Genomic DNA, 17,797 nt, shown 5'->3' with positions numbered 1-17,797 from the left:
ACAACAATAAATATCTCAAACTTTAGGTGCTAAACAAATCAAAGACCTGTAGAAAATTTTCCGAATCAAGGTATTTCTTCCGTATATTATGTTCTTGACATTTTAAAGACTGAGTCCTTCAGATGACTGTGACTTGGTTGTATTCTTAGGAATAAAGTAGAGAAAGAATGTGGTACATAGGATTAAAAAATGGAGAAAGTGAAAAAGAAAAAAAATAGTGTTTAATTCCTCTCAAGTACTCAGGTGGAAATGAAGGAGAAATATATTGAAATAGTATTCCACCATCATTCATCCCATTTTATCAACAGATTAACGAGAAAACAAAAACTTTCAAAAGCATCAGATTGTTAGCTATTATGTCATAAGGAAAAATATGATTTCAAGATGACATCATATGAGTAACACTCTATTTGAAAGTCATGACTTTTGGCAGACATTGAAGTTCTTCAAGTAATAAGACATTATCACTTGTGTAATCCTTGATGAAAAAAGGAAATTCATTTTAGAATAGTTTAATAGTTAATGCTGAAAGAACTTAGAATGCACTGAAGCTATATTCTTGCAAACTTACTTCACAGGAGGAGCCAGTGTACCCGGGTGGACATTGACAAACTTCCACAGCTGTTGCAAAGCTTCCGTCAGTAGGATAGGGGACTGCAGATTCAAGGTCAACAGAGCTCAGCCTGAGCAGAAGGAAAAAGAGATGGTAAGTAAGCAAACAAGCTCCTAGGTGTTACATCTCTTGAGGAATAGTACAGGAACAATGATGCAAGTATAAGCACATGTTTATGATGCGAAAGAAGGCAAATGAATATTACTTGAAGTTCTGGCCATTCATCATATCAGGCAAAGTCAGCCCAGTTAAAAGTGCTCACAACAAGTACCACAATCAAATGCTGAAAAGATATAAGACCATTCTTGCTCATTTCTTGGTTTTTGGCTATATGTTTTCCTTATTTTTTTTGAGATAGTTTAACATCATAGTTGAAGGAAATTTTAAAACAGGAAATATTCATATGACTGATTTATTTTTAATAATTAAACTAGAAAAGCAGAGGGACACAATATTCAGTCCAATCTTTTAAATTCAAACAAAAATGGAAGCAAAGGAAAAGAAAGAAGCTAATTATTTTTGTTGCCTTTTCTCAGAAATAAATCTGCATATTAATAGGTAAAAGTGAAACTTTATCAAATGTTCAGTTATATTAGTTAGATCTATTTTCCTAAATTGTTTTAGGCCTAAATTAAATTCACTGCTTTCTGTATTTATGAGTTTCATTTTATTGGTACTTCTGTACAGATCTGGTGATTTTAGCAGAGAGATTTGGTATCACTCGGTATTTTGAGAAAACGCTGATTTGGCCAAATTGAAACTGCCATTACATAAACTGGTATATATGTACGTTGTGTGTATGTATTTCTTCCAAAACATGCAACCAATATACATTCACAATTTAAATAAATGTCATTGATGTCTTATTGGCTTTTCACTTTTTCTTTTTTTAAAGAAAATACAAAATCTTCATAGTTAAGAACACAAACTCAAGAGCCAGAGAGATCAAGATTCACATGCTGTCTCTGACATTTACCAGTCCCATAGCCTAGGAGAAATGACTTAAAATCTCTAGGTCTCAATTGTCATCTATGTATCAGAGATAATACAAGAGTCCATACATAATGAATTGATTAAAGGATTAAATGAAAGAATGAATGCAAAGTTCTTGATGTAGTACCTAACTCATGTATGTGGTCATAAAATGCTAGGCATTTTATTAACATACATTGACTGTTGAAATCAAATCAAAATGACTACATGAATAATCTATAGGAAGATCCCCTGGAAAAGAAAATGACAACCCACTTCCAGTATTCTTGCCTGGAGAATTCCATGGACAGAGGAGCCCGGTGGGATACAGTCCATGGAATCGTAAAGAGTTGGATATGACTGAGCCGCTAACAATAGCAAGACTTGATAATACCTTGGAACATGTGTAAGTTAATACATAATTGAGAAGCTGAAAAGGAAAATCATCTTGAAATCATAGAAAACAAACATTTGGATGGGAAATGCTATAGGTGCTGGGTGCTAGCTGGCATTCTCTAAAGACAAGTGAATTATATTTACCTACAGATTGACTCATTTGACACCATTTTTTGGATGCACAGTTCTCTGGGGGCACAGTTAAGACAGCTTGGCAGAAGGTTCTAAACTGGCAAGCATTAAAAATCACTGTTTTACAGCATTCAGGTTACATAGAGATTTAAACAAATTTTCAGTCTTTTTCTCCCACCAAATAAACTTGTATATAAAGTGTCACTGGCACTATTTTTAATTGAGATGAATTTCACATAACATAATCACTTTAAGGTGGCATTTAGTACATTCACAGGGTTGTACAACCACCATCTCTGGTTCCAGACATTTTCACTAGCCCCCCTTTCCCCCTCCACAATAAAACCCTGTGTCTATCAAGCAGGCACACTCTATTCCACCATTTCCTCAGTTCCTGTCAACCGTGAATCTGCTTCTGTCTCCATGGATTTACCTATTCTGGATATTTCATACAAATGGGCATATATAATATATGACTTTTTGTGTCTGACTTCTCTCTGTTAGCATAGTGTTTTCGAGGTTCATCTATGTTGTAGCACATATCAATATTTCATTTATTTTTATGGTAGTAATATTCTAAAGTCGCTCAGTCATGTCCGACTCTTTGTGACCCCATGGACTGTAGCCTACCAGGCTTCTCCGTCCATGGGATTTTCCAGGCAAGAGTACTGGAGTGGGTTGCCATTTCCTTCTCCAGGGGATCTTCCCAACCCAGGGGTTGAACTCGTGTCTCCCGCATTGCAGGCAGACACTTTACTGTCTGAACCACCAGGGAAGCCCAATATTCTATCATGGTGGTATGAATATACCACATTTTCTTTACCCATTCATCTGTTGATGGATGTTTGGTTATTTTTACTCTTTGTCACTATTGTAAATATACTGGTATAAACATTTGTGTATACGTCTTTTTGAGTACCCATTTTTAATTCTTTGGGGTATATAACTAGGAGTGGAATTTCTAAATGTGGTGATTCTTAATACAACATAAGGCTTGCAAGAGTTACTAAAATAAAGATACTACTTGTTTATGTTAAAATGAGTTTATAAGCTAGTTCTTAAGAAAAGAGATTCTGATGTGTTATCTCTAAACCTAGCCTGATCACCTCAATACACACCCAACACATTTTTATTGGATGGATGAATCTATGGATGGATAGGAGGATAGACAAATAGTGGGTAGACAAAGAGACAGATGGATAAATGGATGGATACAAGACTAAAAACACACCATAAATGAATAAATAAATGGATAGAGGAATGGAATGAAATTACATGACGAGTAGTGAGTAACATACTCCAAAACAGTACAATGAAGTTTAACATTCATATTTAGATGAATAAAATCAGACAAATGAAAGAAAAATTACTTATTTGATCTAACAAAAAAGATAAATTGAAAGCTGTTAGCATTAGGACTTGAGGCCAAAGGCCAGAACTCATCTGAATTTATTGTGACATCTAATTGCCTGCAACTAATGGACTGTCACATGACAAAGTTGCATTTCTGATCACTTTAATTTCAGAAATAGATGATTTCATGATTACTATACTAGTTGATAGTGAAAGGACAGGGAAGCCTGGCATGCTGTAGTTCATGGAGTCACAGAGTCAGACACGACTTAGCGGCTGAACAACAATACTAGTTCATTGGGCTTTCCAGGTGGTGCAAAGAACCCACCTGCCAATGCCAGAGACAAACAGAAGATCCCCTGGAGGAGGGCTTGCCAAAGCACTCCAGTCTCTTGCCTGGAGAATCCCATGGACAGAGGAGCCTGGTGGGCTACAGTCCATGGGGTCTCAAAGAGGACACAACGGAAGAGACTTAGCATGCATGCACACTAGTTGATTATCATATAAAAGACTATCACAGCTTACTAACCAGGAGCCTGGTCAATTATATATAGATATAGTTCCAAGACAATCAACATAAGATTAATAAACAAAAAATTAAGAAAGAGTATTCACACATGCTAAATTGAACTATTTTGAATCCTAAAAGATGATGCTGTGAAAGTGCTGCACTCAATATGCCAGCAAATTTGGAAAACTCAGCAGTGGCCACAGGACTGGAAAAGGTCAGTTTTCATTTCAATCCCAAAGAAAGGTAATGCCAAAGAATGCTCAAATAATGCACAATTGCACTAATCTCACACACTAGCAAAGTAATGCTTAAAATTCTCTAAGCCAGGCTTCAACAGTACGTGAATCGTGAACTCCCAGATGTTCAAGCTGGATTTAGAAAAGGTAGAGGAACCAGAGATCAAAATTGCCAGGATCCATTGGATCATTGAAAAAGTGAGAGAATTCCAGAAAAACATCTACTTCTATTAACTATGCCAAAGCCTTTGACTGTGTGGATCACAACAAACTGGAAAATTCTTCAAGAGATGGGAATACCAGACCACCTGACCTGTCTCCTGAGAAATCTATATGCAGGTCAGGAAGCAACAGTTAGAACTGGACATGGAACAACAGACTGGTTCCAAATAGGAAAAGAAGTACGTCAAGGTTATATATTGTCACCCTGCTTATTTAACTTATATGCAGAGTACATCATTTGAAATGCTGGGCTGGATGAAGCACAAGCTGGAATCAAGATTGCCAGGAGAAATATCAATAACCTCAGATATGCAGATGATACCACACTTATGGCAGAAAGCGAAGAAGAACTAAAGAGCCTCTTGATGAAAGTGAAAGAGGAGAGTGAAAATGTTGACTTAAAACTCAGCATTCAGAAAACTAAGATCATGGCATCTGGTCCCATCACTTCATGGGAAATAGATGGGGAAACAATGGAAACAGTGACAGACCTTATTTTGGGGGGCTCCAAAATCACTGCAGATGGTGACTGCAGCCATGAAATTAAAAGACGCTTGCTCCTTGGAAGAAAAGTTATGACCAACCTAGGCAGCATAGTAAGAAGCAGAGACATCACTTTACCAATAAAGTGGTGCCAACTGTCTGTTCAAAGCATTGGTTTTTCCAGTGGTCATGTATGGATGTGAGAGTTGGACTATTAAGAAAGGTAAGTGCCAAAGAATTGATGCTTTTGAACTGTGGTTTTGGAAAAGACTCTTGAGAGTCCCTTGGAGAGCAAGGTGATCCAAGCAGTCCATCCGAGAGGAAATCAGTCCTGAATATTCAGTGGAAGGACTGGTGCTGAAGCTAAAACTCTGATACTTTGACCATCTGATGTGAAGAACTGATTCATCTGAAAAGACCCTGATGCTGGGAAAGATTGAATGTGGGAAGAAAAGGGGACAACAGAGGATGAGATGGTTGGATGGCATCACTGACTCAATGGACTTGAGTTTGAATAAGCTCTGGGAGTTGGTGATGGACAGGTAAGCCTGGCGTGCTGCAGTCCACGGGATCGCAAAGAGTCAGACACAACTGAGTGACTGAAATGAACCAAACTGAAGTTGCTTCAGTCATGTTCGACTCTTTGCGATCCTATGGACTGTAGTATCCAAGGAGAAGGAAAAGGCAACCCACACCAGTATTTTTGCCTGGGAAATCTCATGGACAGGGGAGCCTGGTGGACGACAGTAAATGGGGTCGCAGAGTTAGACACTTCAGTCAAAGCAGCTAAGCGTGGACTGTAGTAAAGCAACATTTTAGAATAGAAAGAAAGTAAATGACTACATTAAGAAACAATTTAAAATGGAACAAAACAAAAATATTTTCAGTGAATTACCAACTTTCATTTGTCTTTGAAACAACAGATGTTCCTCTTCTTAATCTATGTAACCATTTTGAGCTATGAGAAATTTCAGCACTCAAACATCTTTCCCAGCAATATTCCACATTAGTATTCACCGAGCAGTCCCAATGTTCATTAGGTTCTGATATTTGTTAAATGGGATTTTAATGTGTTTAATAGTTTTTAGTGTTACTCTTGAAGACGTCTGCATTTTATTCTTCTTCCCCTTTCAGTATGGTCATTTTCTTTTCTTGATACAGGCTGTATTCATTAAAATACATAATGCTGGTAGTAATAAAGTATTGTTGGAGATGCACAAACTGTCAAAGATTTGTCAAATGTTCTAGCCGTTTCTTTCTAATTATTATGAAAGGGAAATACAGATAAGATGATGGATGAAGAGCAAAGGCATAATTATATAAGCTATTATTGAAAATATTGGAATCATATAAGAAACATTGCCCTGGTACCAACTTAAGGAGTGCTCTGTATATTTTTTTACTATATTTTCAACCAGAGTTAGGTATATCATGCTTCACAAAACAGGAAAAAAAAAATCCAAATTATTTTTTAAATAACAGGACATTTGATCTTAAAACCCTTTTAAATAATTATTTTTTTAATTCACTTTTTTTTTTAAATATAGAAAGACCTCCATTTAATTCTACTAAATAAATGTTACTTTGGGTTTGTTCAGTTCAGTTCAGTTCAGTCGCTCAGTTGTGTCCAACTCTTTGTGACCCCAATGCCAGGCCTCCTTGTCCATCAAAACTCCCGGAGTCTACCCAAACTCATGCCCATCGAGTCGGTGATGCCATCCAGCCATCTCATCCTCTGTCGCCCCCTTCTCCTCCTGCCCCCAATCCCTCCCAGCATCAGGGTCTTTTCCAAAGAGGCAACTTTCGCATGAGGTGGCCAAAGTATTGGAGTTTCAGCTTCAGCATCAGTCCTTCCAATGAACACCCAGGACTGATCTCCTTTAGGATGGACTGGTTGGATCTCCTTGCAGTCCAACGGATCCTCGAGAGTCTTCTCCAACACCACAGTTCAAAAGCATCAATTCTTCGGTGCTCAGTGTTCTTCACAGTCCGACTCTCACATCCATACATGACCACTGGAAAAACCATAGCCTTGACTAGACAGACCTTTGCTGGCAAAGTAATGTCTCTGCTCTTTAATATGCTATCTAGGTTGGTCATAACTTTCCTTCCAAGGAGTAAGCATCTTAAAATTTCATGGCTGCAATCACCATCTGCAGTGATTTTGGAGCCCCCCAAAAATAAAGTCTGACACTGTTCCCACTGTTTCCCCATCTATTTGCCATGAAGTGATGGGACCAGATCACATGATCTTAGTTTTATAGATAAAGATTTTATTGTTGTTCAGGGGCTTTGTTCTATTTCATTTTTGATGCAACACAAGATGATGACTTAGAATTTCCTTTAGCCTCTGTCTTGTGAAAGTTCCACAAAGTACCACTCAGTTAATGAAATCTAATCATTTTTTATCTCATACCTAAAAAGGCAACAGAATCATTTACAAACTCAGTCAGTGTCTGAGTGAGCTATGTTGGTATGAGCTAGACATTTCCCCCAAACATTGTCAGTCTTATGCCAACTAAGGGAAATAACAAACAGAATCTACTACTGTTGCAAACCATTCATCAAATATATACTAAATGCTAATATGGGAATTCATATTTCTTTCTCCTTAGTCCTACCAATATGCATGGGGCTCACTTCCACTGCACTCTTAATATATACCACAAACATACATCTGACTTTGATAATGGACTATACCTTGTTTGAATTCACTGATCATTTACCCATCTTTGAACCCTCTTTCCTTAGCCTAGAACTACCACATCATAATTACTGTGTACTGAGTGTGCATTATAATAATTATCACTTCTGTGCATTATAATGGGAACTTGAGACATATCTCCCTTAAGTATCAATGAAACAGGGCTTCCCTGCTGGCTTAGTGGGGAAGAATATTTCTGCCAATATAGAGACACAGGTACGATCTCTTGGTCTGGGTAGATTCCACATTCCGTGGAGCATCTAGGCCCGTGTGACACAGCTATTGAGCCTGTGCTCTAAAGGCGAAGAGCCACTACTACCGAGCACACGCCGCAACTACCGAATCAGTGCTCCCGAGAGCCTGTGCTCCACGAGAGAAGCCACCGCAATGAGAAGCCCACGCAAAACTAGAGAGTGGCCCTCCTCTCTGCACCTGGGGAAAAGCCAGCACATCAACGAAGGCCCAGCACAGCCAAATAAAGAAATAAATAAAATTATATTTTAAAAAATCAATGAAACCAATGCGGTGATCATGTTTCTGCCCACATTTACAAAGGAAGAACCCGAAGCTCAGAGAAGTAAAGGGCTTTGTCTATATAATACTGTCTGCAAATATTGTGCAGCACAGGCTGAAACCAAAAACCAACGGTTAGCCTGTTGCCCAACACTGTCTCCCACTGTTCAGCAGACAGAAGCTCAGATGTCTCAGATACACCGTTTTCTCACTGGGCATTCAATCTTGAAACTTAGGTGTGCTTCTGCCATTTTACAAAAGAGGAAGCTGAGATTCAAATACACAGGGAAGGCACTCAGTAAATGCTGGCAGACTGAATAAATCCAATATTACAGAATAGATTTGGGAGATAGTGAAAGGCAATGGGGAAAAAAAGCACATGTTAGTATAAAACCTGGCTGAACCTCTTCCCCAAAGCAAGTTATAGAAATCTTTTTAAGATCATTAGAGCCTTCATTGTGATAATTTCTTCAAATGTGATTACCTGGATTATTACTTTCATAAGGTAGAAGTATACTATCCAAAAAAAAAGTATACTATCTGCACTATTTCTATAATCATCAAAACACTCCTTTGTTTATATGGATTTTTCTAGATGATTTATTGGATAATTTATTAGATAAATTCTGTGTAATGTTTTTGATACGGGGGAGAGGGGGAACACTCTTAAAAGTCATGTGAAAATGTCTAGCCTTGGAGAAATTTATTCTCAAACAATAAAGATATATGGGTTGTATCACAATAAAGTCACAATGGGCTCAGTTACGCTGGGCTAACAAACAACTGAATTCTCAGTGGCTTATCAAAAAACAAAAGTTTACTCATGGAAAATCCTCTACGGTTCTGGGTAACCTTTCAGGGCAGCTGACCTGCACGTGCTGTCAATATTTCAGACTGTTTTTATGTTCTGGTAACGGTGTAAGCTCCATAGTCTCCTACAGGCAATTCAATGCTTTTCTAGGGTTGGGAGTGGGGATAGTAGTACAGAAATAATACACCACTTCAGCTCACATTTCATTGGCCAAACCAAGACCTATGATAACATCTACCCTCAAAGGAAATGCAATATTTCAAAAGAAGGAGATTAAAAGTTTGACGAACTGTACTATAATGTCTACTATAGGGTATAAGGTCTTCCCTGGTGGCTCAGATGATAAAGAATCTGCCTGCAATGCAAGAGACCCAGTTCAATCTCTGCGTCGGGAAGATCCCCCGGAGAAGGAAATGGCTACCCACCCCAGTATCCTTGATTGGAGAATTTCGTGGACAGAGGAACCAGGCGCTTTACAGTCCACAGGGTCGCAAAGAGTCGGACACGACCGAATGACTAACACTTTCACTTTCACTTTCACAGGCGATAAGAAAAATATCAAGTTAAATATCAAGGATTGCTACTGAAACTAAGGTTTGGAGAATTTAAAGGAGAAAGATTCACAGTTAAGTTGATTTCTCTTACATTCTTAAAGGAAGAATGAAAAGTTTTCCATTTTTATCTTCATTTATTAATGAGTTCAATGAGAAGGAAATCAATTCATTTTATCACACGGGCCCCTCAGTACTGTGGAAAAGAATAACAGCAAAAATGGTCTCAATTTTGAAATACCAGTCCGTTCTTTATTCTAGATATCTTCAAGTCTTAAGGGCAGTTGGAGAAAATGGTACTTCCTAGAATGTGCAGGTCAGGTGGAAATGCTTCAGATTTGGGTGCTGACTGGCCATGAGTGAAGCACTTTTGCTTTAATTCCATTCTCACAGTGACTTTTTGACACTGACAAGCAATCGTCCACCTCATTTTACAGATGAGATGACTGAAATCCAAAGAGATCTAAAACAACACTTATGTTCACAACTATTAAACAGCTAACTTGAAAACAGAAGTCAAAATTCTAACCTGCCGCCCCATTCTCCTTCCACTATTCAATTCCAGTTCCTCTGTATCAGGAGGAACATAAGCCCATTTGCTGAGAGAACTACCATGGAAGTAAATCCTCCTTAAATAATTCTAAACATGAATTTCTGTTGTGATAGCTTCAATTTACTTGTGCTTACACACAAGCCATATACCAAGTTGGAAGCCTACTGTGCAAGACAAGTTGGAATCAATTCAACTGATGTTTTACAAATAGGACTCAATCCACTCATAGATGAGAGATAAATAAAATATAACAAGCTTACTGACTCAAGATTCATGCTGGCTTGTGGCTCACCTGAGTGGATAGGAGTTTCACACACAACATGGCTTTGACTCCTGAACGATAGCGCCCTGTGTAATGTAGATTGCAGAGAGCAGCATCACTTACATGGATTAGTTCCTGCGTCGGATCCCACAGCCATGCTCTGTGAACATGTTGCTCATGTATGCTTAAAGCTCAGAAGGCTCAAATGAAGCCAGTGATTTTAAGATGAGTAGACACTAAAATTATCTCACATGAATCAGGCAGAAAGGCTTTGGATTAACTAGTCTGAGAAGCAAGGCTGGCAAAAATAAACAAACCCCTCAGCCACTTTTTGTCAATTTGCTTGTCATTTATTTTGAAATCCAGAGGACTCATCTCTTTGTACTCGTTAAACATCATGACAGTCTCTGTTTACTAAATGTGAAAAAACATAATTAATTCCGAAGTGCTGCTTCTCATCTTCACGGCATTTTAACCCAGCTTCTAGCAGCATTGACTATGCAAAAGAGGCACATTGTTTGGCAGTGGTTCTGTTTCTGAATCTGTGATTCTCTCCTTAGGGAGATGGTAATGATGATTACACTTAGTTGAAATACTACAAGTGAAAGACAAACTAGACAGCACAGGCAGATGAAGCGGGGGTGTGGAGCAACAGCAATTAAAAAACCCTCTTGTAGATAAACCAGCATTGGAGACATTGCTGTGCTGATGGGTATGCCAAGCTGTCGGTTTGGGGTCACATTTGATCATCTAATTTAAGCTGCTTCAAGGCAAAATTGGGCTTGCCAGGTGGTATTAGTGGTAAAGAACTTGCATGCCAATGCAGGAAACCTAAGAGATGCTGGGTTTGATCCCTGGGTCTGGAAGGTCCCCTGGGGGCGGGCATGGCAACCCACTCTAGTACCCTTGCTTGAGAATCAAATGGACACAGGAGCCTGGAGGTCTACAATCCACGGGGCTGCAAAAGTCAGACACAGCTGAAGCGACTTAGAAGGCACACGTGCGGAGAATATTGCCATGAAGTTTGTAAGTCATTCTTTTTTTAATGGAAAGCAGCCTTTAGGGTGCCTCTTATGGACATGTTTAGCTCACGTTGGGGAGTTCTCTCTTTAAGGAAACAAAACAGAGAGTAGAAAGGAATAGTCCATTGAAAGTGTTCAAGGTAATGAGCACTTTACATAATTATCACATATACTTTGCACAATGACCCTGAAAGGTAGGCACTATTATCTCCACTCCACATTTGAAGAAATCCAGTTTCCATAAGGACCAACCACTTGCCAAAGGTCACACATATAATAAGCAATAGAGCTAATTGAATTCTTAGTCTTATTTTCCTTGATATCATGCAGCCATTATAGTATTACAGTGTTTCACAAAAAAAACTTGTGGTTATTCAAATGAAGGTACTTGTATCTCTCATTATCAACCATATACTATTGTCAGAATTTACGGAATAAATTAATGGAAGAAAACATTTTGCAAACCACTTTCTGAATATGGGTATCCTGGAATTATATCACTTTACTTTTCCACTATTTGAGTCATCATAAAGGAGACTGTTCTTTCCAGTATCGCATTTCTCAGTATAGGGATCATTTTTATTGCATGGTCTGGCAGAACTGAGAATCATCAATACTGAAAAAGGACTAAGACAAATTCATCCTGGGTAGGTAAAATTTTAAAGATCAATAGAAACACTTTTCAGAAAACCAGTGCTCCATCATTAACTATTATTTGAAGATGGCAAACCTTAGGGATCTTCAGTCACTTAGCACTTGCATGTCTGCCCCAAGGCAAATGTGTTAAGAGCTGGGAGATGCAATTCCTGAATTTACCTGAAGATGGCATCCATCCCAAAGTTGTATGTGATCTGTATGAGGACTCTCTGCAAATTCACAAGCACCGTCATAAACTCCTTTCTACTGACTGGGAAATTTGTACCATATGTGGTAAATGATTCTTCTTTAAGTGACAACACATTAATATGTTCTTCAGATGGTTGCAGATACACCTCATCTTGGGCTGAGCTGATTCTCAAGTCATTTCCCTAAAGGGGAAAAGAGAGTATAAAACGATAAAACTGTGAAAAAAGGGATTCTCCTCTTTGTAGGTTATCCTCAGTAGGTTTATTTCAGGTTAGCTTTCCCTGTCAGCATATTTCTAGCAGGTATAAAAGGCAGAGAAAACAATTTAAATAGTAGCCTTAACTCAATGTACCACAAAGTATAAGCTTCTTGGTTATGCGTGGCGGCTCTGCTTCCCCTATTAACTAAAATAATTAATACTTGGTAAGTCTAGATATATATGATTATAAACAAATACATCAATTTTATAGAAGTGCGCAAAACCAAATATTTCAGATATACTATTTTATGGTGAATGCGGATTATATAGGAAAATGGGGAAGAAAAGTTAAAACAGTGTATGAAGCTATTGTTTTAAGGGACTCTTCAATCTGGGGAAAAAAGAAACAGGAAAAAATCCTACTGTTTCATGATTACAATCAGATAATGGCATTATTATCATTTGGGTTAACCTTTTATCTTAGTTCATTCATATTAATAATATATAGCTTCTCAATATTTTACATTTAGAGAACCCCTTTTATCTCAAAGGAATTCCATGACATACTTCTATTTTCATACACACACACATATGTAATGATATATATCACTCAGATCACTTCACCTAATACTGGAAACATTCATTTTGGGGAAAGACTTTTTTTAATATTGATTCTCACGCATGAACATTTCAAGACCAAAACAACAACAGAGCCCCATGCTAAATCAACATAGATCCCTTTGGACCCATAAATATGCATGAAGTGTGTGCCTTTGTGTGAGCAGAGGAGAAGAAAGGAAGAATATGAGAAAGGAAGGAGGCTTTTATGTGATAACTTTAGGCTTCTAGCCTTTGGGAACCGCCTGTGTCCCTCCAAATGCTCAAAGCAGTTTCTCCTATATTTTTCTTAGTTAAGAGAGTTTTGAAGTCAAGATTCAACTGTACCTAAACAGGTAAGTTTCCCTTTTTCCATTGACTTCTACATAATATAAACAAAGGTATAAACAATAAAATCTACTTGGAAGCAAGGAGAGATGGAAAAACTACAACTACATAAATCAGCCATTTGCTCAAACACTTTTGGTATCCTTATATTCTGGGGAACATGGTCATTAGGTTTTAAACTTAAATTTCAAGTTTGCTCTAAAAATCCCCTTTACCATTGGAACCCAAAACCTATGTTCAGTCTTCTAGATATGTCTCAGAGTGAATGGCAGGAAAAAATTCCCAAGATACAATATTTTTCTCTAGTAGTGCATAAATGAATGTTAAACTAGTTAGTGAAGGATAACCTCAGATTACATGAGTGTAAAGCAGTTAAACATAAATGACACTTCCCATACTCTACCTCTAAAATAACCATAAGCTGGAGTGTGTGTTCTGCATCTTCGTTTGCTTCTTCAAGGTCATATGATACGGTAAACATCAACTGTCCTCCAGCTGCTGTTAGCTACAAGAGAGAAGATGCGTCATCATTACAGGACAGGAGATGGGCTATTAAACCATGCTGTGCTTATTATTTTTAAATTATTTTATTGTTCTGGAGGGCAGGATTTGGAAGAAACAGAAATCATGAGTGTGCGGATTGAGAATGATAGACATTTCTTTAGGAGTAACCTTTATACGAACCTTACCTATCAATGGCAAGCCTGACACACATGTAAATTCATGCATTCTTTTTCCTGGTATTGCAGGCTTGCTGAAATAGGTTAATTTCCAGGGAACCAAACACAGCCCCTCCTGTCATTTTTCCTAGTGTGTAGCTTGAGCTTTACAATTCCCAAACAGAGAAGGATCTTTGCTAAAACTGGGAGATTTCTACTCATCGCCGAGGGTCACTCACTTTCTGTGGGTCTGAACGCTTCCAACAAAGACATCACTCCATTTCACAGGTACTTTACCTAGACTATAAGCTATGCTGGAGAATGTTGTTGGTCAAAGAAAAAGAAATAAAGCAGCAAATTTTATATCATGATAAAATTTAATCAAAATTCCCAAAGAAGATACACTTTCCCTTGTGCAATCAAATATGCTTGGTGTGAATGAATGCTGTCATCCTTTTTCATTACACAAAATTCTTTCCTTCCAACATGCATGCTGAACCCCATACAATGTATGCTTGAGGTTTATATTTGCTGACATTGACAGTAACCTTGTACAAAGGATTAAAAAAAAAAAACAGGAAAGCAAGATCCTTTACAGGACAGGAATCAACATTGGAACTTGAATGACAGACGATGCAAATGTTGCAGTGCTTTTCTAAAAAGTTCCACCCCAGCATTGTAAATAGACACTCAAAACAAAGCTGATGATTTGTATTCTGCCGTTTCCTCCTTACTGACAAGCAGAGGCCGAGCTTCGCAGCCCTGGGCTCTCTGTGGCTTCTCATGGCAGACCCTGACCACAAAGCCACTCCTGGTGATGCTCCGGGTGGAAGAGGAGGAACCCAGATTCCTTTCAGAGTTGTTCCATTGGGAATAGAACACAGCTCGCCATGGCTGATTAAACAAGGTTTTTAAATCACAGCTTCTCAATGTCTTCTAAGAGCTCATTACAGAGAGCTCTATAAGGAACAAAAATTCAGAAAACTTTTATTTCCCTGCTCCACTGAAAAATAGCCCTATTCTAATGTCTTTTCATATCTAAAATAATAAATATCTGCCTGGACTACAGCACTTGGCATTACTGTGAGTAATGAGGTGTGAATCTATGTAAAAGTTTTTGGTTCTATTAAGATAAGCTTCCAAAATTACACAAAACATGCTTGTTCAAAAATCAACCAGACATTTTCTTAATGATGGGAGTCCAGAAAGGCATCAGCAAAGAATGTTTCATATATTTCAAAGAGGACTTAATCATTCAGAATTTCCTAAATTAATAAAAATATTTAATAGGAGGTAGGGATGAGTTTGGAAAAGACATTGGGACAGATATATAATGTCGCAAACTTTTGAGCTTCTAAATGTATTTTGATTATTAAAATTTAGATTACATGCTATTATCCCTCCAGAACAGGTTTCCTTAAAAAAAGAAAAAGATCAAGGTAAATTAATTCTTAATTTCCTTAACTCAATTTAAGAAACTTAAAGGTAACTCCCATTTTGCCAAAGAAAAGAGCCAAAATGTAATCTGAATATCCCAGATGTTGAGACTCAACATGAAAAGAAAAATGTTTGATTTGTTACAACATTTGATTATCAGTGTATTTTCCATACCTACTTATAACAAAGTCATATAAAGTAATATAACACTGAGAAAGTAATGAGGGTAGAAATGGGGGGGAAATAACAAATAACTACATAGAAAAAGAGAGGGGCCTTTTACAGGTCAATAATATATAGCACAAACAATGGAGCAGAATTCGTTCAACCTGTTCACCTGAGGGCTTATAGTAATAGTAGTAATGCTAATGAGAGATTGCTTTCTCATTCATATTTCATTAAACAACTTTTTTCTATACTCTTTCATGCATCTCTGATATTCATGCTTAGGCATCATTAGAACTGGTTTTTTAATCATCTAACAGTTTTCATGAGTGAATCTTTTTTGCTTCCACCTAGGTTGTGAAATAATAGGCAATTTTAAATAGATGCATGATATTGTTACCAGATGTTTTTTCCCCAAGCTACAAGTGTTCATTTCCATAATATTAAAATCATTGTCTATTTCATTCACCCTAAGGTATATACTGATGATATATTTCTATATAACTACTTAGTCAAGTACTTATTTAAGTAATTTTTTAAAAAGCTTGTTTTAATATCATCCTTTAATTGAAAAACTGCATCTCTGAGGAATAGGGCTTCCTGGGTAGCTTAGTGGCAAAGAGCCTGCCTGCAATACAGGAGATGCGTTGATCCCTGGGTCAGGAAGATACCCTGCAGGAGGAAATGGCAACCCACTTCAGTATTCTTGCCGGGAAAATCCCATCGACAGAGAAGCCTGGCGGGCTACAGTCCACGGGGGTAGCAAAGAGTCCGACATATTGAATGACTTAGCACACCTCCTAGGGTTAATTATTTATTCTCTGCAGAAGGTGAAGCTCCAATACTTTGGCCACCTGATGCAAAGAGCCGTCTCATTAGAAAAGACCCTGATGCTGGGAAAGGCTGAAGGCAGGAGGAGAAGAGGACGACAGAGGATGAGACGGTTGGATGGCAGCACTGACCCAATGGACAAGAGTTTGAGCAAGCTCTGGGAGATGGTGAAGGACAGGGAAGGCTTGCATGCTGCAGTCCATGGGGTTGCAAACAGTTGGCCATGACTGAGCGACTGAACCACAACAAAACTTTGCTTCTATTTATCCATCTCTTTATAAGAAATGAAACCATCTCTTTATAAGAAATGAAACCAAGCATTTCTTAGTATTGTTTCCAGCTAATGCGTCTTCCCCAAAGGGTTCATATCACTGGAGACAGTCTTTGTAACAAGTCAGTTATTTGTTGTTCAGTCACTCAGTCGTGTCTGACTCTCTGCGACCCCATGGACTGCAGCACACAAGGCTTCCCTGTCCTTCACCATATCCTGGAGTATTGCTCAAATTCATGTCCATCGAGTCCATGATGCCATCCAACCACCTCGTCCTCTGTTGTCCCCTTCTCCTTCTGCCTTCAATCTTTCACAGAATCAGGATCTTTTCCAATGAGTCAGCTCTTTGCATCAGGTGGCCAAAGTATAGGAGCTTCAGACTTAGCATCAGTTCCTCCCATGAATATTCAGGCCTGATTTCATTTAGGATTGACTGGTTTGATCTCCTTGCAGTCCTGGGACTCTCAGGAGTCTTCTCCAACACCACAATTCAAAAGCATCAATTCTTTGGTGCTCAGATTTCTTTATGGTCCAACTCTCACATCCATACATAACTACTAAAAAAAAACATAGTTTTGATTAGATGGATCTTGGTTGGCAAAGTAATGTCTCTGCTTTTTAATAGGTTGTCTATGCTTGTCATAGTTTTTCTTCCAAGGAGCAAGTGTCCTTTAATTTCATGGCTGCAGTCACCATCTGCAGTGATTTTGGAGCCCAATTAAATAAAGTTATAAAAACTTCTTTCCTATGGAATATTTGTTTTCTGGGGGAAAAGCTATAAGTTGTCCTTTCAAATATAGCTTTGGATGAAGGCTTCTCTGTCTTCTCCATCTATATTCTGCTCCATACTCCAAATGCCATATTGACTTGGCTCTTTCACCTGCTTGCTTCTCCACCCTTCAATAATTCCTTGAATGTCCCAGTCTTCACTATCTCCATCAAATCAAATGTGCACAGAGCTGCAAGTCATCAACTGACTTTATTGTCTCCGCTAGCTATTATCTCTGGGCATTTGTTAGTTTTGCTGTCAAACTCTCAAGTATGGGGTATTACTTCATTTTCTTTACTTCTACTCATCCAACCTTACTTATTTGATCTACTGCAGCCTGC

General features: G+C 38.1%; 1 protein-coding gene and 1 long non-coding RNA gene across 8 annotated transcripts in view; one reads left to right on the top strand and one right to left on the bottom strand.

Moving 5' to 3' along the window:
- Window positions 1-17,797, bottom strand: part of LAMA2 (laminin subunit alpha 2) — a 648,848-nt gene that overhangs the window by 278,098 nt on the left and 352,953 nt on the right. For all 7 annotated transcript variants that reach the window (XM_043888304.1, XM_043888305.1, XM_043888300.1 and 4 more), the window contains 3 exons: window positions 13,728-13,829; window positions 12,151-12,362; window positions 572-683 (listed from right to left, as the gene is read on the bottom strand). In XM_043888304.1, coding sequence (XP_043744239.1) covers window positions 572-683; window positions 12,151-12,362; window positions 13,728-13,829 — 426 coding nt within the window. The remainder of the gene's footprint in view (window positions 1-571; window positions 684-12,150; window positions 12,363-13,727; window positions 13,830-17,797) is intronic.
- On the top strand, window positions 3,817-16,500 carry LOC122684293. The gene is made up of 3 exons (XR_006337966.1): window positions 3,817-3,910; window positions 4,192-4,195; window positions 16,349-16,500. It is a non-coding gene; the product is annotated as an uncharacterized LOC122684293 (long non-coding RNA).

This window comes from Cervus elaphus, chromosome 26, assembly GCF_910594005.1.
Source record: "Cervus elaphus chromosome 26, mCerEla1.1, whole genome shotgun sequence".
NCBI lineage: Eukaryota > Metazoa > Chordata > Mammalia > Artiodactyla > Cervidae > Cervus > Cervus elaphus.
The sequence above is the reverse complement of the archived record's forward strand: the minus strand, read 5'-3'. Positions and strand labels throughout refer to the sequence as shown.